The following is a 23,554-nucleotide window of genomic DNA, read 5'->3' on the forward strand; positions in this document are numbered from 1 at the left end:
GGGTGGGGGACCCGTGAACGGTTAGAAAATCGACAGAATTGAAATAGATAAATGACCATTCGAAAATGTGAGACGACCCCGTAAGGGTGAAGTCGCATTTGAGCGCCCGCGTGACTCGCTCGGCGGGAAAGCCAGGATTGCATGCATGTCCTCAAAAGTGCAGTCTTTCCATGGTCGAACTTTCCTTGGGAGAAACAATCACTGATTAAGAGTTCTGCCCTTTGGATTTACTTTGCCATAACACAGTTATACCAATCGTACATAAACAAGCTAAATGAAAATGACGCTTACTGAGGCTCGACGGAAAAGAACTCTTCACAGTACATGATAAAAATTAAAATGCTTCGTACTGTATAATCGCTCAATAACGACCTTTCTCTTGGTTTATATCTTCTGTTACAAAACTTAATTCATCCTACAGTGTCGTCTCACACAACAACAAAATATAACATCAAATATTACATTCACGGTCGAATATACCGTACAAAACATACTTGACTAATCTGCTACTACATATACGATATAAGCCGTCTTCTGTATCATCCAGGAAATATGTCGGCTATATTCGGATAAAGTGTACATTTCATTCATGAATCGACCGTGCTTTGAATTTGGTCAAAAAATACATGTCCGAAAAATTCTGTTCACAAAAATGTAATTTGGCTGTCACCCAATCCGTACATCAATGAAAATGAATATGGCTGCCTAAAAATTTAGTTTCATACTTTTCAAAAGGGTATTCAAAGGCAACATAACTGATGGATCAAAACGTATTTAACCATTTCAGCACCAATCACAAAATCACTTTTATCAGATATTTTTTATGTCATTGCATTTTATTGTACTGTACGTTAAATGATCATATACCAAAATGTCACAAAAAGTGGGTGGCAACCATGGTGAGAGGGGTGAACCAGAGTTGAACGCCTTGGTTGCCCGCCAGAGCGACTAAAAAAATCCACTGTAATTGTACTTACAAAAATCAGAGATGTCCATACTTTGGGGTATGTCTTTATTTACTTATTCGATTGGTGTTTACGCCGTGCTAAAGAATATTTCACTTATACGACGGCAGCCAGCATTATGGTGGGAGGAAACCGGGCTCTAGGGAAACCCACGACCTTCTGCAGGTTGCTGTCGGACCTTTCCACTTATAGCCAGAGCTTTCCACTTACAAACAGAGAAGAAGATAGCATAAGCTGGAGTTGAACTCACAGAGATTTGTGGTATGTAAGGCGAATATATATATTACCTCAATTTTGAATTACAGTTTCAGTTTCGCATACATGATGGTGTTACGGTACAGTTAGTGAAGTATCTACAAGACAGTTCATTCAGGTGTTACCACCAATAAATGTTACTATCATAAAGGGCTTGTTACACGTGGCTCACATCCGGAATGGTTAATACCTGAATTAGAAATAGCGAAAGTTTTCTGTAGCTGTTATAGGTCATCATTTAATTCAATCTAGATGTTGTATCTTCAACTTTCCAGCCAGCCGATAGCTTCTGTGATCTGGCGATTTTCTTGATTTGCCACACGAATTATGCTTCCCAGCACACCTAACATTTTACCATCCTTCTCAGCAGATCTAACCATATAAGATAGATTTGTCAAGTTGTCATAAAAAGAAACCACATGCGCAAGTTCTTCGCAGTATTAGTGTTCTAGAGGTAACATTTGTTTAGATGGAAGTGTTACTCTCCATCACCCACAGTGATACTGACTTAAGATGGCATATACGACTTTTGAGTTCTTTGCTGCCATTTTGTTCCATTTTTGCGGGATATACTGGTCCATTCCATAAGGTCCTGAGCCGCCAGTGTCTATCCGAAGATAAACGCAGAGTGGTAATGGTGAGAGGAGGAGAGCACCTGAAAATAGTCATATTTTAACATTAACATGAAACCAGTGAAGACAATTCAATCAAACACAGTGTCACTTTAAGAGACTTTCAGTCTGATGAACTAGCTTTATAAACAAGCGATTCCCTGAAGTCATCTTAACGCCCACAATATTCTATTCATAAGACTGTTACAGCTGTACCTGGATATATCTACTCTGCCTTTGCACGTGTGTTATTTTAGCTAATATATATTTTCTCCTGTCTTTTAAGTTACATGTAATGGGGTTAATCAAAGCTGGTTTTGAGACATTCATTTATATTACATGAAAGTTCCAGATCACAAATTCATTCACGAGATTAAGATTTTGAACGAAGATTTATCCAGTAGTTTTACAGGAATAGTGGCAAGTCACTGATAACTTCTCACTTGTATTATACTGCGGTGGACTGCAGGAGGTGTCCAACAAATGATGTCCAATAGCATGTTTCTGCCATAATCGTCCACCTTGCCACCAAGACCCTCAGAAATTGATCACTGAAGTGCCTGTTATGCACAAAATTCTGTCATTAATTTCTTTCTTTCTGACCAACGTTTTAAATGGGTTGGCTGTAGAAATAAATTTAGGAAACATAGGTTTATTTTCAACACAATAATCAGCAGAGATGAATTAATCAATCTAAAATTCTTTCATAATCTGATCTCCCATCAAATCTAATGTTAAAGAGGCCCCGTCAGAGGCATGTGTTTACACCTAATGGCTAGTGAGCGTAATATGTTATAGTCCGAGCATAACATTACAAGTGTAAATTAGCATGTCAAATACCAAAGAGGAAGATGTCATAAACATTTTAAACTACATACACGACATACTTACATTAACTAGAAGACAACTGGGATACAATTTGAGCTGCATCGATAAGCACTGAATTTCTGGGATTCACTTCACAGGAAGTTGCAGTTGCAGATATCAAAAGTTTTTTTCTCCCACAAGCTCCAGTGCCAACAATTACTGAGATTTCCATGACCTAAGCTCCTGTAAAAGAACAAATCAAGTACACTAAACACAACTATGTACATTACCCGATTAAGCTATGTACAAAAGTTTTTTCCCATTTTAACGGTTTTTAAGTGGGTTCTTTTTTTTTGAGGATGACTGAATGAGTGAGTAATTTGTGTTCGATGTAATGTTTAGAACATCATTTCAGTCATTGGACAAAGCGATCTCCAAATATCTTTAGGGGGCTGACTTATTGAGCGACACTGGTTCATATGAATGATAATATTTCCTACAAAGATACTTACCTTTAGTTACAGCACACTGGCCCACACTGCTTGGGATTCAGGCAGTATGATAGTCAGTAATGCATTTGCTCCAGGCAGTACAATAGCCTGTATTCCGTCAGTTTAATGCCTCAAGTTCAATATGGCCAAGCAGTAATATATTTGGTACTACTTTAAAATAACCTGTAATGCTTTCATTTTAGCATAGCCACCCATTACAATAGCCGGTACTACTTTACTTGTAATATAAGCCGGCAGTACAATAGCCGGTACTGTATTAGTTTTAGAATAGGTAGGCACTACAATATCTGGTACTGCTTCCCTTTCAGTACAGCCAGGCAGAACGATAGCTGGCACTGCTTTTAGTTTCACTTTAAGTATAGCCAGGCGGTACAATAGCCAGTATTGCTTTAGCTTAGGTATAGCCAAGCAGTACAATAGCCGATACTGTTTCAGTAAAGTCAGGCAGTACGATAGCCAGTACTGTTTCAGTTTCAGTATAGCCAGGCAGTACGACAGCTGGTACTGCTTTAGTTTCAGTATAGCCAGGCAGTATAATATCCGGTACATCTTCAGTTTCAGTGAAGCCAGGCAATACAATAGCCAGTACTGCTTTAGTTTCAGTATAGCCAGGCAGTACAACAGCCGGTACAGCTTTAGTTTCTGTATAGCCAGGCAGTACAATAACCTGAATTGCTTCAGTTTCAGTAAAGTCTGGCAGTACGATAGCTGGTACTGTTTCAGTTTCAGTAAAGCCATGCAGTACCACAGCCAGTACTGCTTTAGTTTCAGTATAGCCAGGCAGTACAATATCCGGTACATCTTCAGTTTCAGTAAAGTCAGGGAGTATGATAGCCGGTACTGCTTCAGTTTCAGTAAAGCCAGGCAGTACAATAGCCGGTACTGGTTTAGTTTCAGTATAGCCAAACAGTACAATAGCCGGTACTGCTTTAGTTTCAGTAAAGTCAGGCAGTACGATAGCCGGTACTGCTTTAGTTTCAGTATAGCCAGACAGTACAATAGCCGGTACTGGTTTAGTTTCAGTAAAGTCAGGCAGTACGATAGCCGGTACTGCTTTAGTTTCAGTAAAGTCAGGCAGTACGATAGCCGGTACTGCTTTAGTTTCAGTATAGCCAGACAGTACAATAGCCGGTACTGGTTTAGTTTCAGTAAAGTCAGGCAGTACGATAGCCGGTACTGCTTTAGTTTCAGTAAAGCCAGGCAGTATGATAGCCGGTAATGCTTTAGTTTCAGTATAGCCAGACAGAACGATAGCCAGTACTGCTTTAGTTTCAGTATAGCCAGACAGTACAATAGTCAGTACTGCTTTAGTTTCAGTATAGCCAGTCAGTACAACAGCCGGTGCTGGTTTAGTTTCAGTAAAGTCAGGCAGTACGATAGCCGGTACTGCTTTAGTTTCAGTATAGCCAGACAGTACAATAGCTGGTACTGGTTTAGTTTCAGTATAGCCAGCCAGTACGATAGCCGGTACAGTTTTAGTTTCAGTATAGCCAGACAGTACAATAGCCGGTACTGCTTTAGTTTCAGTATAGCCAGACAGTACAACAGCCGGTACTGGTTTAGTTTCAGTAAAGTCAGGCAGTACGATAGCCGGTACTGGTTTAGTTTCAGTGAAGTCAGGCAGTACGATAGAAGGTACTGCTTTAGTTTCAGTAAAGTCAGGCAGTACGATAGCCGGTACTGGTTTAGTTTCAGTATAACCAGATAGTACAATAGCCGGTACTGCTTTAGTTTCAGTAAAGCCAGGCAGTATGATAGCCGGTAATGCTTTAGTTTCAGTATAGCCAGGCAGTACGATAGCCGGTACTACTTTAGTTTCAATATGGCCAAGCAGTATGATAGCTGGTATTGTTTCAGTCAAGTCAGGCAGCACGTTAGCCGGTACTGCTTTAGCTTCAGTAAAGGCAGGCAGTACAATAGCTGGTACTGCTTCAGTTTCAGTATAGTCAAGTAGCACGATAGCCGGTACTGCCTTCGTTTCAGTAGAGGCAGGCAGTACAATAGCTGGTATTGCTTCAGTTTCAGAATAGCCAAGCAGTACAATAGCCGGTACTGTTTCAGTCAAGTCAGGCAGTACGATATGCGGTACTGTTTCAGTCAAGTCAGGCACTACGATATGCAGTACTGTTTCACTTTCACTATAGCCAGGCAGTACAATAGCCGGTACTGTTTCAGTATAACCAGATAGTACGATAGCCGGTATTGCTTTAGTTTCAGTAAATCCAGGCAATACGATAGCCGGTACTGCTTTAGTTTCAGTAAAGTCAGACAGTACGATAGCCGGTACTGGTTTAGTTTCAGTAAAGTCAGACAGTACGATAGCCGGTACTGCTTTAGTTTCAGTATAGCCATGCAGTACGATAGCCGGTACTGCTTTAGTCTCTGTATAGCCAGACAGTATGATAGCCAGTACTGCTTTAGTTTCGGTATAGCCAGGCAGTACGATAGCCGGTACTGCTTTATTTTCAGTATAGCCAAACAGTACAATAGCCGGTACTGGTTTAGTTTCAGTAAAGTCAGGCAGTACGAAAGCCGGTACTGCTTTAGTTTCAGTATAGCCAGACAGTACAATAGCCGGTACTGTATTAGTTTTAGAATAGGTAGGCACTACAATATCTGGTACTGCTTCCCTTTCAGTACAGCCAGGCAGAACGATAGCTGGCACTGCTTTTAGTTTCACTTTAAGTATAGCCAGGCGGTACAATAGCCAGTATTGCTTTAGCTTAGGTATAGCCAAGCAGTACAATAGCCGATACTGTTTCAGTAAAGTCAGGCAGTACGATAGCCAGTACTGTTTCAGTTTCAGTATAGCCAGGCAGTACGACAGCTGGTACTGCTTTAGTTTCAGTATAGCCAGGCAGTATAATATCCGGTACATCTTCAGTTTCAGTGAAGCCAGGCAATACAATAGCCAGTACTGCTTTAGTTTCAGTATAGCCAGGCAGTACAACAGCCGGTACAGCTTTAGTTTCTGTATAGCCAGGCAGTACAATAACCTGAATTGCTTCAGTTTCAGTAAAGTCTGGCAGTACGATAGCTGGTACTGTTTCAGTTTCAGTAAAGCCATGCAGTACCACAGCCAGTACTGCTTTAGTTTCAGTATAGCCAGGCAGTACAATATCCGGTACATCTTCAGTTTCAGTAAAGTCAGGGAGTATGATAGCCGGTACTGCTTCAGTTTCAGTAAAGCCAGGCAGTACAATAGCCGGTACTGGTTTAGTTTCAGTATAGCCAAACAGTACAATAGCCGGTACTGCTTTAGTTTCAGTAAAGTCAGGCAGTACGATAGCCGGTACTGCTTTAGTTTCAGTATAGCCAGACAGTACAATAGCCGGTACTGGTTTAGTTTCAGTAAAGTCAGGCAGTACGATAGCCGGTACTGCTTTAGTTTCAGTAAAGTCAGGCAGTACGATAGCCGGTACTGCTTTAGTTTCAGTATAGCCAGACAGTACAATAGCCGGTACTGGTTTAGTTTCAGTAAAGTCAGGCAGTACGATAGCCGGTACTGCTTTAGTTTCAGTAAAGCCAGGCAGTATGATAGCCGGTAATGCTTTAGTTTCAGTATAGCCAGACAGAACGATAGCCAGTACTGCTTTAGTTTCAGTATAGCCAGACAGTACAATAGTCAGTACTGCTTTAGTTTCAGTATAGCCAGTCAGTACAACAGCCGGTGCTGGTTTAGTTTCAGTAAAGTCAGGCAGTACGATAGCCGGTACTGCTTTAGTTTCAGTATAGCCAGACAGTACAATAGCTGGTACTGGTTTAGTTTCAGTATAGCCAGCCAGTACGATAGCCGGTACAGTTTTAGTTTCAGTATAGCCAGACAGTACAATAGCCGGTACTGCTTTAGTTTCAGTATAGCCAGACAGTACAACAGCCGGTACTGGTTTAGTTTCAGTAAAGTCAGGCAGTACGATAGCCGGTACTGGTTTAGTTTCAGTGAAGTCAGGCAGTACGATAGAAGGTACTGCTTTAGTTTCAGTAAAGTCAGGCAGTACGATAGCCGGTACTGGTTTAGTTTCAGTATAACCAGATAGTACAATAGCCGGTACTGCTTTAGTTTCAGTAAAGCCAGGCAGTATGATAGCCGGTAATGCTTTAGTTTCAGTATAGCCAGGCAGTACGATAGCCGGTACTACTTTAGTTTCAATATGGCCAAGCAGTATGATAGCTGGTATTGTTTCAGTCAAGTCAGGCAGCACGTTAGCCGGTACTGCTTTAGCTTCAGTAAAGGCAGGCAGTACAATAGCTGGTACTGCTTCAGTTTCAGTATAGTCAAGTAGCACGATAGCCGGTACTGCCTTCGTTTCAGTAGAGGCAGGCAGTACAATAGCTGGTATTGCTTCAGTTTCAGAATAGCCAAGCAGTACAATAGCCGGTACTGTTTCAGTCAAGTCAGGCAGTACGATATGCGGTACTGTTTCAGTCAAGTCAGGCACTACGATATGCAGTACTGTTTCACTTTCACTATAGCCAGGCAGTACAATAGCCGGTACTGTTTCAGTATAACCAGATAGTACGATAGCCGGTATTGCTTTAGTTTCAGTAAATCCAGGCAATACGATAGCCGGTACTGCTTTAGTTTCAGTAAAGTCAGACAGTACGATAGCCGGTACTGGTTTAGTTTCAGTAAAGTCAGACAGTACGATAGCCGGTACTGCTTTAGTTTCAGTATAGCCATGCAGTACGATAGCCGGTACTGCTTTAGTCTCTGTATAGCCAGACAGTATGATAGCCAGTACTGCTTTAGTTTCGGTATAGCCAGGCAGTACGATAGCCGGTACTGCTTTATTTTCAGTATAGCCAAACAGTACAATAGCCGGTACTGGTTTAGTTTCAGTAAAGTCAGGCAGTACGAAAGCCGGTACTGCTTTAGTTTCAGTATAGCCAGACAGTACAATAGCCGGTACTGCGTTAGTTTCAGTATAGCCAGACAGTACGATAGCCGGTACTGCTTTAGTTTCGGTATAGCCAGGCAGTACGATAGCCGGTACTGCTTTATTTTCAGTATAGCCGGACAGTACGATAGCCGGTACTGCTTTAGTTTTTAGTATAGCCAAACAGTACAATAGCCGGTACTGGTTTAGTTTCAGTAAAGTCAGGCAGTACAATAGCCGGTACTGCTTTAGTTTCAGTATAGCCAGACAGTACAATAGCCGGTACTGGTTTAGTTTCAGTATAGCCAGATAGTATGATAGCCAGTACTGGTTTAGTTTTTAGTATAGCCAAACAGTACAATAGCCGTTACTGGTTTAGTTTCAGTAAAGTCAAGCAGTACGATAGCCGGTACTGCTTTAGTTTTTAGTATAGCCAAACAGTACGATAGCCGTTACTGGTTTAGTTTCAGTAAATTCATGCAGTACGATAGCCGGTACTGCTTTAGTTTCAGTATAGCCAGACAGTACGATAGTCGGTACTGCTTTAGTTTCAGTATAGCCAGACAGTACGATAGCCGGTACTGCTTTAGTTTTTAGTATAGCCAAACAGTACAATAGCCGGTACTGGTTTAGTTTCAGTAAAGTCAGGCAGTACGAAAGCCGGTACTGCTTTAGTTTCAGTATAGCCAGACAGTACAATAGCCGGTACTGCGTTAGTTTCAGTATAGCCAGACAGTACGATAGCCGGTACTGCTTTAGTTTCGGTATAGCCAGGCAGTACGATAGCCGGTACTGCTTTATTTTCAGTATAGCCAGACAGTACGATAGCCGGTACTGCTTTAGTTTTTAGTATAGCCAAACAGTACAATAGCCGGTACTGGTTTAGTTTCAGTAAAGTCAAGCAGTACGATAGCCAGTACTGCTTTAGTTTCAGTATAGCCAGATAGTACAATAGCTGGTACTGGTTTAGTTTCAGTATAGCAAGGCAGTACGATAGCCGGTACTGGTTTAGTTTCAGTATAGCCAGACAGTACAATAGCCGGTACTGGTTTAGTTTCAGTAAAGTCAGGCAGTACGATAGCCGGTACTGCTTTAGTTTCAGTAAAGTCAGGCAGTACGATAGCCGGTACTGGTTTGGTTTCAGTATAGCCAGACAGCACAATAGCCGGTACTGCTTTAGTTTCAGTATAGCCAGATAGTACGATAGCCGGTACTGCTTTAGTTCCAGTATAGTCAGGCAGTATGATAGCCGGTACTGCTTTAGTTTCAGTATAGCCAGATAGTACAATAGCCGGTACTGCTTTAGTTTCAGTATAGCCAGATAGTATGATAGCCGGTAGTGGTATAGTTTCAGTATAGGCAGACAGTACAATAGCCGGTACTGTTTTAGTTTCAGTATAGCCAAACAGTACAATAGCCGGTATTGGTTTGGTTTCAGTAAAGTCAGGCAGTACGATAGCCGGTACTGCTTTAGTTTCAGTATAGCCAGACAGTACAATAGCCGGTAGTGCTTTAGTTTCAGTATAGCCAGATAGTACGATAGCCGGTACTGGTTTAGTTTTTAGTATAGCCAAACAGTACAATAGCCGGTACTGGTTTAGTTTCAGTAAAGTCAAGCAGTATGATAGCCAGTACTGCTTTAGTTTCAGTATAGCCAGGCAGTACGACAGCCGGTACTGCTTTAGTTTCAGTATAGCCAGACAGTACAATAGCCGGTACTGGTTTAGTTTCAGTAAAGTCAGGCAGTACAATAGCCGGTACTGCTTTACTTTCGGTATAGCCAGGGAGTACGATAGCCGGTACTGCTTTAGTTTCAGTATAGCCAGATAGTACGATAGCCGGTACTGTTTTTGTTTCAGTATAGCCAGGCAGTATGATAGCCGGTACTGCGTTAGTTTCAGTATAGCCAGACAGTACGATAGCCGGTACTGCTTTAGTTTCGGTATAGCCAGGCAGTACGATAGCCGGTACTGCTTTATTTTCAGTATAGCCAGACAGTACGATAGCCGGTACTGGTTTAGTTTTTAGTATAGCCAAACAGTACAATAGCCGGTACTGGTTTAGTTTCAGTAAAGTCAGGCAGTACGATAGCCGGTACTGCTTTAGTTTCAGTATAGCCAGACAGTACAATAGCCGGTACTGGTTTAGTTTCAGTATAGCCAGATAGTATGATAGCCAGTACTGGTTTAGTTTTTAGTATAGCCAAACAGTACAATAGCCGTTACTGGTTTAGTTTCAGTAAAGTCAAGCAGTACGATAGCCAGTACTGCTTTAGTTTCAGTATAGCCAGATAGTACAATAGCTGGTACTGGTTTAGTTTCAGTATAGCAAGGCAGTACGATAGCCGGTACTGGTTTAGTTTTAGTATAGCCAGACAGTACAATAGCCGGTACTGGTTTAGTTTCAGTAAAGTCAGGCAGTACGATAGCCGGTACTGGTTTAGTTTCAGTAAAGTCAGGCAGTACGATAGCCGGTACTGGTTTGGTTTCAGTATAGCCAGACAGTACAATAGCCGGTACTGCTTTAGTTTCAGTATAGCCAGATAGTACGATAGCCAGTACTGGTTTAGTTTCAGTATAGCCAGATAGTATGATAGCCGGTAGTGGTATAGTTTCAGTATAGCCAGACAGTACAATAGCCGGTACTGGTTTAGTTTCAGTATAGCCAGATAGTACGATAGCCGGTACTGCTTTTGTTTCAGTATAGCCAGGCAGTACGATAGCCGGTACTGCTTTAGTTTCAGTATAGCCAGATAGTACGATAGCCGGTACTGCTTTAGTTCCAGTATAGTCAGGCAGTATGATAGCCGGTACTGCTTTAGTTTCAGTATAGCCAGATAGTACAATAGCCGGTACTGCTTTAGTTTCAGTATAGCCAGACAGTACGATAGCCGGTACTGCTTTAGTTTCAGTATAGCCAGATAGTACGATAGCCGGTACTGCTTTAGTTTCAGTATAGCCAGATAGTACGATAGCCGGTACTGCTTTAGTTTCAGTATAGCCAGATAGTACGATAGCCGGTACTGCTTTAGTTTCAGTATAGCCAGATAGTATGATAGCCGGTAGTGGTATAGTTTCAGTATAGCCAGACAGTACAATAGCCGGTACTGCTTTAGTTTCAGTATAGCCAGATAGTATGATAGCCGGTAGTGGTACAGTTTCAGTATAGCCAGACAGTACGATAGCCGGTACTGCTTTAGTTTCAGTATAGCCAGATAGTACGATAGCCGGTACTGCTTTTGTTTCAGTATAGCCAGGCAGTACGATAGCCGGTACTGCTTTAGTTTCAGTATAGCCAGATAGTACGATAGCCGGTACTGCTTTAGATAGTACACATGGGTAGTAGAATAGGGTAGTGTTCAGCTTCAGTGAGTATAGGCAGGCAGTATGATAGCTGTGTACTGCTTTATTCTGAGTATAGCATGGAAGGACAGTATTCAAACTATTGCTCTACGTGTAGTATAGCCAGAAGTTGGACATCCATATATCACTTTAGCACCAGAATACAATTGCAGCATAGCCATTACTGCTTTGTTACAGAATACAATATTCATAAAGTATGTAGCCTTTGTGCAACATGGAGTTTCTGAATTTTCAGGTCAATCGGTAGGCCCGTTGTCAGCAAAACAAGTCATCATTAAGGTCCATATTTTACCTATCATTTACCTGCTCTTCTTATAATATGGACATAATGGCATCGTGGTAGCTAAAATAAGTTGGGATGACTTTGACTGTTTTCAAATGGACATGTCTGACATAAACATGATCAATCAGTGTCCCGTTTTCTGTGGTTGGTTCTTTCACAAGCTGCTGAAAATGGTAAGAGGCAAACAGTTTTGAAATGACATTCGACTTCAATATGTTCTCATTGAAATCTCCAACTATTGCACAACCATATGGAAGATTCGCCAGTTTTTTCAATAGTTTATCTAGATTTTGTATGAAAATAGGAAGACTATAAGACAATGGCCTGTAAATGACAATGACAGCAAAGTTTGGATCATTAAAGTAGAATGCTATACTCTCCAGGTTAGGAATAGCGAGATCCAACATTTCACATTTTATATTAGATTTGTGGAAAATGCCAACCCCTCCATGAGCTTGTTGTTTTAACTCCTTGAACAACGGATTGCTTTGATCATAGCTTTGAAATCTCGTCTTATGGTTAAATGTGAATCCCTCTAAGTACTGTCCTTCTCTTGATTCATCAGAAGACAGCCAAGTTTCTGTAATACAGATCGCATGTGATGTTGTAAATCTTTTGTCCCCTTTGATGTCATGAATATGAGATCTTAATCCTTGTACATTATGAAGAATAAACTTGAATTCCACGAAACCAGCTTCTTGGTCATTGTTGTGTTCAGATGTGAAGTTCAGGAAAGGCGACATGGACAAGAGTGCTTCAGTAATACTATCATTACAATAAATAACAGACTCTTTGAAATCCTGAATGGTCAACCCCTCCAGTGATCTCACACGACTTAATGCCACATAAGCTTGGCCTGCAGCAAATATTTTGTCCAGGGAAACAACTGCTCTGTCAAGAGTGACACCTTGTAGCTTGTGTACAGTACAAGCATAACTTAACTTCAGAGGAAACTGTCTTCTGATTCCACCACGTGCACTCACTCTATCTTCTACCCGGTGAATTGGTGTACTGCTGGATGGTACACAATCAGGGATTTGACTTTCTCTCCTCATCTTAATACCAACTCTGTCACTGTCAAATACAACATAAATCACATTTGGTACATCATCTCTCGCAGGACATGGTATATGCGAGACTGTGCCAAAGACTCCATTCACAAGACCATCAGAAACATCAATATTTTTCATAAGTAACACTCGTGCTCCTACTGTTAAAGACAGTTTTCTGGGCAAATTAGAATACACCGTACTTATGAACTGATTGTCTCTTTTCTTAAGTTTTCCAGTCCTTTGATCCTTCTCAAAGTCTTCAGCATCAAAAGCAATAATTTCCTCTTCACTTTGAGACAATTTAGAGAGATTGAATTCTGTAACTTGTTGATTTGTTGCAAATATATGAATATCACCTTCTTCTTCTCCGGTCTCGCGCTCAGTCAACATACAAATATCTGAAGCTGTGATTCTCTCAGTCTTTTTACGGATACGAAGACGGTTTAACATATTTGCAAATCTTTGATCTTTCTGTCTCATCACTTCAGTTAGTTCCACTATTTTGAACTCAGACCAGAGATTAAATCCAATGTTGTCTTTGTATAAAGGCTTCCCTTTTACTGGTGGCAATTGATAGAAATCTCCAACAGCAATCACAGACACTTTTCCAAATGGAGAGTAATCTTTACACTGCTTGATCTGTCGTAACCTTCCATGGATGTAAGCAAGTAACTTATGATCCACCATAGAGATTTCATCTATAATTAAAATTTGAAGGCTGTTATACTTTAAACGTAACGTGTTTAGTTTTTCCTCTCCCAATGGCTGATAGGGTAATTTTACATCTACAGGAATACCAAACGTACTGTGAATGGTTGAAGCACTAATGTTAAAAGCTGCAACACCTGTCGGAGCTGTTATTAAAATCGATGTGTCATCTGGCTTTGACAAACACCGTGCTAAAAGCCTGTTGGCTTCAAAATGCAAAGACCTAATCAAATGGGTTTTGCCAGTTCCTGCACCTCCTGTGATGAAAAGATAGAAAGGTTCTGTGTCCAGATCACGGAGTTTTTCTAAACACCACTTTCGAACTTTGTAGAAGACCTCCAGTTGTCGTTCATTCAGTGATCGCAGAAGATCTTTTGCCTCACTCCCAGACAGAACTCCCTGTTGGGGCTCAATAGTGTAATCAGACTTCTGATTCTGTACTAAATCTGGTATGTCTTTTGCCTCACAAGGGATGTCGTCAAGCTCTACAATTTCTTCAAAACAAGAAATCCTTTCTGCTTCAGTTTCAGGATACATCTGTGCCCATGCATCTTCTAAGTGACCACCCATTTCAAGGATTTCCGCTGCTCTGGTGACTTGATCAGCATCTGTTTCAAATGATGCCTTGTTTCTGTTAACTATATCCTTGACAAGCTCAACACTAGTGTTATTCAGCAAACTTATAGCACCGGTCTCAAAAAAGCATTCAAATGAATTAAACCCATCAGGTTTCAGCTGCGAGTCTGTTCTGTATGGCAAAAACAGTTGTAAAATGCTCTGGAAATATTTCTCTGATTGATTCTCTGGTGAAAACCTTGGATATCTTACCACAGCTGGTTTGGTTCGTGTTCTTCTTCGAATGTACCCCATGTTACTCCTCAGTTTATGTACCAATCCCTCATTTTGAGCTTTACTTGAAATTTTCTCTGACTTGGACAGAACTCGGAATTCGGAGCAAAATGTTGCCAAGCACATAGCTTCAAATTCATCACTATCTGGTCTGTTCTTGTAACGGTCAATTATGCTTGTCATCCACATATCATCTACATTTAAATCACCACCACTGAGCTTGTTTTGGATCACGTTCAGGGGCAGACTCATCTTTATGGCGTCACCAACAGGAATAAACTGAACAAATCTTGAACATTCCTTCAAGTGCAGGTTACAGACTCGAAACACGGCCTCTTGAGCACTTACTTCCCTACTCTGAAGATACACTGCTCCAAGTTTCTTCAATGCCTGTTTAGTGTCTTCATTGCCATTCAAAGTTTCCTTTCTTGCCTGTTCCAGAAGAAGACCCATTTCTCTTTCTGACTTAGAAATATATGATATAATGTAAACAATGCAAGAGTAAGCATCGAGCACAAACTGAATATCCATATTCCCATTCCATGCGCGCAGAAGGTCAGGATTATACTGATTCAACCATACATCATCCATGCCACGTCTGAGCACAACACTGGCCCTCTTTGACAGCATCGTGTATGCTTCCTGAAACTGATCTTGGTTTATTCCAACAGCACTGAACAAATCTTCTGTGTTTCCAAAAGCATGTTCTTGATTTGAGAGAGCCTCCCACAACGCTTCAAGGATTCGCTTAGCTTCTTCACAATTCATTTCCCTTTCTATCGATGCTTCATTACAATCATTGTTGTGAACATCTGAAGAGCTTGGCCTAGAGATGAATGTGCACTTACTTGGTGGTCTTGGAAAGTTAAACCTGCAGTTCGTACCTTTTTTCCGACAGCTCTTTGAATGAAGGCTACTATGCTTCTGTACAGAGGACACGATCTCTTGAAGCACTTCATCATCTGATGGTGGCATTTCACATGTCACATACTTGTCAATGAAGGCAGTCACCTCTTCATCCGAGTTATGGTCAAGTTTGGGAGCGTTTTCAACCCAAAATAAACAATGAGTATGTGGTGATCCACGGTGTTGAAACTCTACCCTGTAAAAGTAGTCTATTATCTTCCCAACAGGGTTTGCAGGGGACAGCAGAAATTCCTTCAAAAAGCACTGAAATCGATGTTCAAACATCCGTGCTGCCATAACAGGGTTCTCTCTGATCAATTCACATTTAGCTGACCAGTCCATATCAGTAATGTCAATGTCACGGCCTTCTTCCACCAGCAGTGCTTGAATAAACTCAGACCATCTCATATCTGCAGCAGAAAATGAACAAAACCACGTTGGAATGCCAAGTTGTCTCAGCATAGCAAATAAATCCTTCTGTGCAGATTGCCAGTATGCTGGGGTTCCTCGGATTGGCTTTAAGAACTTGAATCCAGAGTCAGTCTTTAGGATTTCTCTCAAGGAGTCATAATCAGTGAGTTTATTTATCGTTTGTTCAGTGTCTGGTTGACGACTTTTCCTCAGTGCAATAGAGACAGTTGAAAGTACCTGCTGAACTTCTGAAAGATACTGAGCATAAAATATATACTCAGTACTTTTGGCAAATCTGGAGTCTGCATGCATCAGCCTGGTATTCAGATAGCGTGAAACAGTTATTTTCTTTTCTCTTTTGTCGTAGTATGTCGGTGATCCTTTAGGGAACAAGACAGGGAATGCCTTTGCTTCATTTTCTTCATTCATCAGAAGTCTAATTGGATCATTGCCTTCACTCGGTGCTAAACAAAGTACATTATCTGCGAACTGATCAAGTATTTCTTGTCCTATGTCAACTGGTTGCAAACAACTGTCTATCATCAGCCCCTGATCTCCTGTATGGCTTGAGTCGAGGTATTCAACATCATTTCCCAGATCAGCCTTTTTGCCCTCATTACTGCCAGGTTGTTCATGATCGCATAAATCTGGTAGACTATCATTATCACTCTCTTTGTCATCTCCTGCTGATGAAGAGGACAAGTTGTTAACCCAATTGTTGTTGAAATTAACATCCTGATAGTGTGGGTTATTTTCTTTCAAATATTCGAGTGCCTTTTCAATTTGCGCCGTGTTTACAAATTGATACCTATAATGCCCTTTATATGATAATTTTCGCTTGAGTTTTACCCTTATCAGCTGATCATCTGACTCTGGTCGTGGGAGAGAGGAAATTGTTGTGTCAATGTTGGATGGCACACAAACAACTGGACCATGGACACTTCTCTGACCACCTCTAGGAAGGGCTGCCACCTTAGCAAAGGGAATATGTTTTGCTATTAAATGTTGCTCTAGTTGGTTCAAACAAGACAATTCATACGGGACATGTTCTACCTGTAGACTGTTAACAGATGCTTCAGCTGGTAAAATGCCTGATCTGATCTTCCTATGGCATGTGTAACAAATCCAGAGCTTGGAATACGGAGATAGATAAATAATACAGGGAACATTGCAATCTGAAGAGCATGTGTGGACGTATCTTGTTGATATACATTTGGCAGCAAGTTTTCCAGCCACTTGACCTATTTGTGAGTAAGATTCCCTTTTACATATAACAACCTGTCCTCTGAAAAAACGACGATGGCAAACTGCACATATGTGGTGTGGTGAATCACTTATTAAGTGTTGAAAAACAGATGTTACTGTATCAATACAAGAAAGGTCTGCTATCCTCTGTCGTCTGCGTTCCAACTGTCTATTCATTACATCTTTCCTGTATGACTTTGATTCTGAATACTTTTTCTTCAGCTGTGATTGCTTGTTTTTCCTAAACTCGTCATCCATATACTTCCTCTTGCTGTACGTTTTCACCTTCTCTTTGTGTCTGGTGTCCATCAAATACTTCCTCTTGCTGTACATTTTCACCTTCTCTTTGTGTCTGGTGTCCATCATATACTTTCTCTTGCTGTACATTTTCACCTTCTCTTTGTGTCTGGTGTCCACCAAATACTTCGTCTTGCTGTACATTTTCACCTTCTCTTTGTGTCTGGTGTCCATCATATACTTTCTCTTGCTGTACATTTTCACCTTCTGTTTATGTCTGGAGTCTGACAAATACTTCTCTTTGCTATACGCTTTCACCTTCTGTTTATGAATGGTGTCTGACAAGTACCTCTCCTTGCTGTACGCTTTCACCTTCTGTTTATGCCTGGTGTCTGATAAATATCTCTCCTTGCTGTATGCTTTGACCTTCTGTTTATGTTTGGTATCTGATAAATATCTCTCCTTGCTGTATGCTTTGACCTTTTGTTTATGTTTGGTGTCTGACAAATACCTCTCCTTGCTATATGCTTTGACCTTCTGTTTATGCCTGGTGTCCGACAAATATTTCGCATTGCTGTACGCCTTTATCCTATTTTGGTACAATTCATCACTACTGTATCTCTGCTTGCCCTGTCGGATTGCCGATTCCCTGTATTCTGGTTTGGCATATTTCTCCTTATAAGCTGCCAAAACACGTCTCCTGTATGACACATTTGCAGCATATGTGTTTCGGTCTTTCTTGGTGTTTTGTAGTTCTGCGGATGGCTTCTTCATCACATCAGTACAGTCATGCACTGTTTTGAGCCTTTTCTGCTGGATATGTTCACGATGTATCTTCTTCTTCAACTCTTTTCCAAGGAAGCATTTGTTCCCGATGTCTTTTCGTGAACTAACTGCATCACCTATGACAATATTGTCATCTTCCTCACATTTCACATGTGTTATGCTTTGTATTCCTTCAGTACTGTAGTTACTACACAGTAAACAATTTCCAGTACAAAGATCTAATGACTGATTTTTTACACAAATAACCACATCATAATGACAACCTGAAACATGATGTAAATAAATAGCCCTAGTTGAATTGTTCATCTGCTCCCGTGCCTGAGACTTGGAAAACAACAACCATGATTCACTGTAGGTGTAGATGTCAGTCTGGAGCATGTCTGACGCTGCGAGAATTTCTACTTCAGTGGCCCATGTATGTAAGTACTTCATCCTCGATGACTGTACATATCTTTCTACAGTGACACATCCATCTCGAAGGTATGGGGAGAAGAGCCTTGAGTTTTCCAGAAGATGTTTTACTGTTAATAGTCGCAGTCGTCTATGGTTCTCCTCTGTGCCAGATATTGCAAAAGACAATGCTCTAAAAAAACAGTTCCCATCCATTTTAATCTTCTTTGTCCTGCATGGTTGACCAAGGAAGGAGGATGATGATCCAAGAGCATCAAGTTCTGGTAATTTCTGCAATTCTAGCTTCCTACACATTAGACTTTGGTCTTTGTCTGTCAGTGGGTTAAATGATGAAGATGTCCATGTAGTCTGTACATGCATGACATCACCAGAATCAGCACAATCCCCATGAGTAACTACATCAATGCCAGTAATCTCAAACTGTTCATACTCACCAGTGTTAAGTGAAATAGCCAGACGAGTACAGTGTTGAAACACCGCTTCTATACCTGTGTATCTGATGCTTACAGCAGTCCCATCAACAACTTGTACACCTTCTACATTCCTGGAATGAGAATCAATGACATATAAGTACTGGTCTCGTTTAATGATAGCAAATGTAGAAGAATTGAAGGTTATAAGGCACGAAGTAAACACAGATAGTGTTCTATCAAGAGCATCTCTCAGTGGCATGAAAATATCAGACTGCAGATCTGCATGAACAATACCAAGTACATAACCTGTCAAAGATTCACCTGCCCTTATACTGAAAGTACCATTGTGCATGTCCATCACATCTGGAATGTCTGAAATGAGCAAATGGGTCTCACCAGCAGGAAGATTAGGTTTAACACTAGAGTACAATTCATCACCAGAAATCAATACAGCATCAAGATCATTACTAGTCCACATAGAAACTGGCTTTACTTTATCATACAGAATAGCTGAGCAACTATTAGCCACACATTGTGCTCCACTGTTTGGCATAAATTGTGGATGTCCTTGATGAAAATGTCCAGAAACTGTACTTATCTCTGTAAAAACAACAGTCCCAGACTCGTCACTGTCATTGTTTTTTGACACGTTTCCATCCCCTTTTGTCTCCTTAAAAAGAAAGATATACAATCAAGAAATGAACTTCAGCCATCCATGCTATTATTGTCTACATAATTTGCTGTGCGCGGGAGCTGCCCCATTATTTGAGGCTTTGGGCACACGGTTTGATATGAGGAGTTTACTTGTATTGCTTGTGAGTAACAAAGGCTACCAGTTTATCCAAAACATCAATACAGACAGTCCCAAATACAACTGTAAAGCCAAGAAAAAGTGAAGTTTTGCAATATTTAATTACCTTAACACAGAAGGTGTTATTTCATTTTTGTAATAAAAAAAAAAGTGCAGACAACTTTCAATACACATCACCATTACCTGGCAGCTTTTGTTAAACTGGTAATGCAATACCATATGACATACACACTTATGTGCGTCTGTTGTAAGCTCTGCCGTGCATTGTACTAAATTTATTTATTTATTTATCTGATTGGTGTCTTACAACGTACTCAAGAATATTTCACTTATACGACAGCGGTAAGCATTATGGTGGGTGGAACCCGCGGGAAATCCACGACCATCCGCCGTGTACAAAATCATAGCACGCTGCTGTTGCTTATGGTTTCCATGTTAAAAACTACGTTTACACATTAGAATTGCTGTTAACCAATAAACCATCCAGGAAAATACTCAGATGGGTAAAGATTTTATGGAGAAAACGATACAGGTAATGCTGATAATGTCAAATTGTCTATTCCACGCCATACTTAATCAAAGTAATGGATTGTCATAAATACGTTTCTTGAGTCATTACATCTGTAGAAATCTGGTCACAGACAGAATAAGATCAGTCCAATTTCATCCCTTCTGGACTCATATGGACAAATCCTGGATATTGGAGCTATGTTCTGTTTCAGGCAAAAAGTGTGAATGTCAGCATATTTCTCGATATGCAAACACATCACAGCTCAAAAAGTCAAACCAAAACAGGGCGACAGAATGGTTAGTCCCACCCATCCATGTCAGCCACAGATTTCAGCAGGTGAGCTTCAAAGTGCTGACAAGTTCATATGTCAAGTCGTGTTTCCTGATGTCCAGGATTTCATGGATGTGTCCATTTTAGAGATAACATGTTATCTTCCAGAGCTCATTACGAATGATTAATTCGTGTCAAATTATAGCTTTTTACAAACTTTACTGCTTTTTTAAAACGGTAAACAGTACAAAAATGGGGGTGGTATTTTCTGAGAAGTCATAATTTTGCTTATTCAGGAAGAATAGCTAAGTTTGATTTGATTAGCCATTACCGATTGTTTGTACCAAATCTAAGGCATAGTCTCTCAACAGAAGAAACTATGACAACCAGCAATTAATTTGCAATCTGTGACCATAACCAATCTGTGACCATGACCAAACAAGTACATCTTCATGAGTAAAGAAAAAAACATATCTCTGCAAAGAAACACCGTCTTATAATATCCCAGATTAGAAAATATCACCATTTATTACAGGTGTGCTGCATAACTTACTGGGAGAAAACTCCGTCTAACTATTGTATCGTTACAGTGAGAGTCCACAGTGAGAGTCCACAGTAAAACAGTTCCAGTGTACATGTATAAGGGATATCTTGGTCCAATTAGGTGCATCTGATGATTCCCCCCCCTTCTCCCCCCACACCCACCCACCCGCATTGTAGTAAGCATAAAACAGCAGTTAAAAACCATGCAAGCCCTATCCAATGTCATTTGTAAACTCCTGTTTCCCCATGATCATGCAGTCAGTACAAGAGTTGAACATTCCTGAACTTTAGCTCCATTTTTCCCTAAAACATAAAAATGTCCCTTTTATTAGTGTTAAATACACCCTTTTTCTGCAGACTGTCAAATATAATCACTAATAAGAATTCAGTTCACGTACCAATGCTTGTAAAAACTAAACAGACATGATATTATGCACATAATATATTGAGCCCACCTTACCTTATGGAATCTTGTTTTTCTCCAGTACTTTTTCCGTGGCATGTTGCACTGCAAATGAAAACAAGAGGTCAGGTGAACTCATGATACGCGTATAACAAACAAGTGCAACAAGCAGCATTAAACTAGTAACAATAATCCATAGGCTAACATGCATGTAGAATGCCCACCCTTTATAATACATTCATGAGACAAGCCCATATAAACACCAAACTATACCTAATAATCTAAACAGAACAAGCAAAACAATTGTCTTTGTAGCGAGGACACGAGACCATACTTAATAGCAAACCATTATAGGGGAAAATGGCTAAACGGTAACCATGGATAAGCACAAACTTGAATCGACTGTCATTACATATCACCATCCCTCTATCTATGCCTCCACTAAAAACTGCACTAGCAAAACCAAACGAGCTATCTCCTTGACAGTAAACCCTACCAAGTTGATGGCATTATGTAGGAAAATAGATACCAGATAAACATGGCAACCACAGAAATCGAACGAAGTGATGTTCCTGCAATGAAAAGGCACATCTAATCGATCAGTTCATTCTAATTGACACTTCTGTTCAAGATACTGCCCTGAAATGTAACCCATCATCTACCGAAATAGCGTGTGAATGTATGTTGCTCTAAGCTAAGCTTGTCCAAAAAGACGGGGGAAAAACGGGAGGCCTGGGTTTGAGTTCTCATACACTACCACTGTAGTTTTGATGACCCCTACCCACTCTATCTATCAATACCCGTATGTCTATTAGAAGACCAGCAAATCGCTTTTGATAATAATCCAAGCTACTAAGAACATTCACTGTAACTTACAATCAAGTCTAACAGGACTTTGTCTCAAAATAGTTGTTAGTATGTAACTGCTTGTCTTTCTCTGAATTTTGAGAAAAACCGTTAGAGGGTATTAGTAAATGACTGTAACGGCTGTTTTGAGACGAATGCATGTGGTGTAATGTACGCCTGTTGTTGTTGCACCACACGCACGGCATACCAGTCAACATCAGCAGTACCGTATCGTTTTAAGTTCATCGGTAATACACATGAATTCTACCCCAACAGCAAAATTCCAAATAAGTGAGAACATGTAAGAGTAACTTACACTATGCTCTGTCAATCCAATGAAACAGCAAACTCTGTTTTCGTCGAACACTTGCAAAAGAAATACCGATACACAAAATCTTTCACCAGCTAGCTGAAAACAAGCAGAAAGAGGGATTGGCCGACGTTCATTGGTCACATAAAATGATGTCATGCGCTAAAAATAGACTGACACTTCGCAGTTGCCATGTAGGCCGGAAAAGCAAATGCAAACCAAATCCCCCCACCCCCCACCTCTTCCTCCGCAGTTGCCACCAAACATCCACACAAAGTTACCTTCTATATAAGTTGTACTTTCAGATAATGCTATTAAAGTAAATCCTTCTATTAACTTTTTACAAAGAAATTTTTCTACTTACTGTGTTTTATAATAGACAAGACAACAATTCAACTTTTGCCTGCCCACTTGAACCACCTGTCCGAATTTAATGAAACTTGGCTTGTGTGTTCAATTGTGGATACTAAGCCATATCTGCTTATCAAAGTCGGATAATCAGAGAGAATGGTCGATCTCCATTTATCGACAGTCTGATCCGCTAAGGAACTGACATTTTACGTATTTATAAGCCAAAATCATTTTATAAAAAATTATGCTATCAAGCACAAACAGTTGAAAAGAGTCAGTAACATGAATTACTTAGAGTTTAATATGTCTGTATAAATGTCTGAGAAATACACTTGATTATTATTTTTTTTTGATTGGTGTTTTACGCCGTACTCAAGAATATTTCACTTATACGACGGCGGCCAGCATTATGGTGGGTAGAAACCGGGCACAGCCCGATTGATACGTAAAAGTATAAACTTTCTGTGATAAGGACCGTGTATTATTGGGTGCTGAAAACGTCATCGATCCGATCCGGGATCCCGGCCTAGGATCTGCTATTCGCAGATCCATTCTAGTTTCTTATTATTATTATTATTATTATTATTATTTTTTTTTTTTCACCGACTTTGTTAGCAAGGAAACTTTTTTACCGTTCAACATAGAGGTCTAAATTTTTGCACACAAATTCTGGCGGATATTTTCCAGGGCTAAATTCTCCATTTTTTTTTCATGTCACGTGGTTCGGCCGCCATATTGGATTTTGTGTAAAACTTTTAAAAATCTTCTTCTCCAGAACCACTGAACCGATCGTTTTCAAATTTGATATGCAGCTAGTAG

The 23,554-nt window shown here is 40.4% G+C and overlaps 1 protein-coding gene and 1 long non-coding RNA gene across 2 annotated transcripts; both read right to left on the reverse strand.

Moving 5' to 3' along the window:
- Nucleotides 1-3: 3 nt before the first annotated feature.
- Nucleotides 4-22,506, reverse strand: LOC135481502 (uncharacterized). The gene is made up of 6 exons (XR_010446015.1): nt 22,391-22,506; nt 21,286-21,333; nt 18,712-19,360; nt 2,723-2,881; nt 2,275-2,391; nt 4-1,875 (listed from the first exon to the last, which is right to left on the reverse strand). It is a non-coding gene; the product is annotated as an uncharacterized LOC135481502 (long non-coding RNA).
- LOC135481504 (uncharacterized) lies at nt 11,702-18,571 on the reverse strand. The gene has a single exon (XM_064761323.1). The coding sequence runs from the start codon at nt 18,569-18,571 to the stop codon at nt 11,702-11,704; it is 6,870 nt and encodes a 2,289-aa protein (XP_064617393.1).
- Nucleotides 22,507-23,554: the final 1,048 nt, after the last annotated feature.

This window comes from Liolophura sinensis, unplaced genomic scaffold (assembly GCF_032854445.1).
Source record: "Liolophura sinensis isolate JHLJ2023 unplaced genomic scaffold, CUHK_Ljap_v2 scaffold_189, whole genome shotgun sequence".
Classification (NCBI taxonomy): domain Eukaryota; kingdom Metazoa; phylum Mollusca; class Polyplacophora; order Chitonida; family Chitonidae; genus Liolophura; species Liolophura sinensis.

Coding starts and splice junctions, on each gene's coding strand:
- LOC135481504 (XM_064761323.1), bottom strand. CDS start 18,571: ATGTGTAGGAAGCTAGAATTGCAGAAATTACCAGAACTTGATGCTCTT.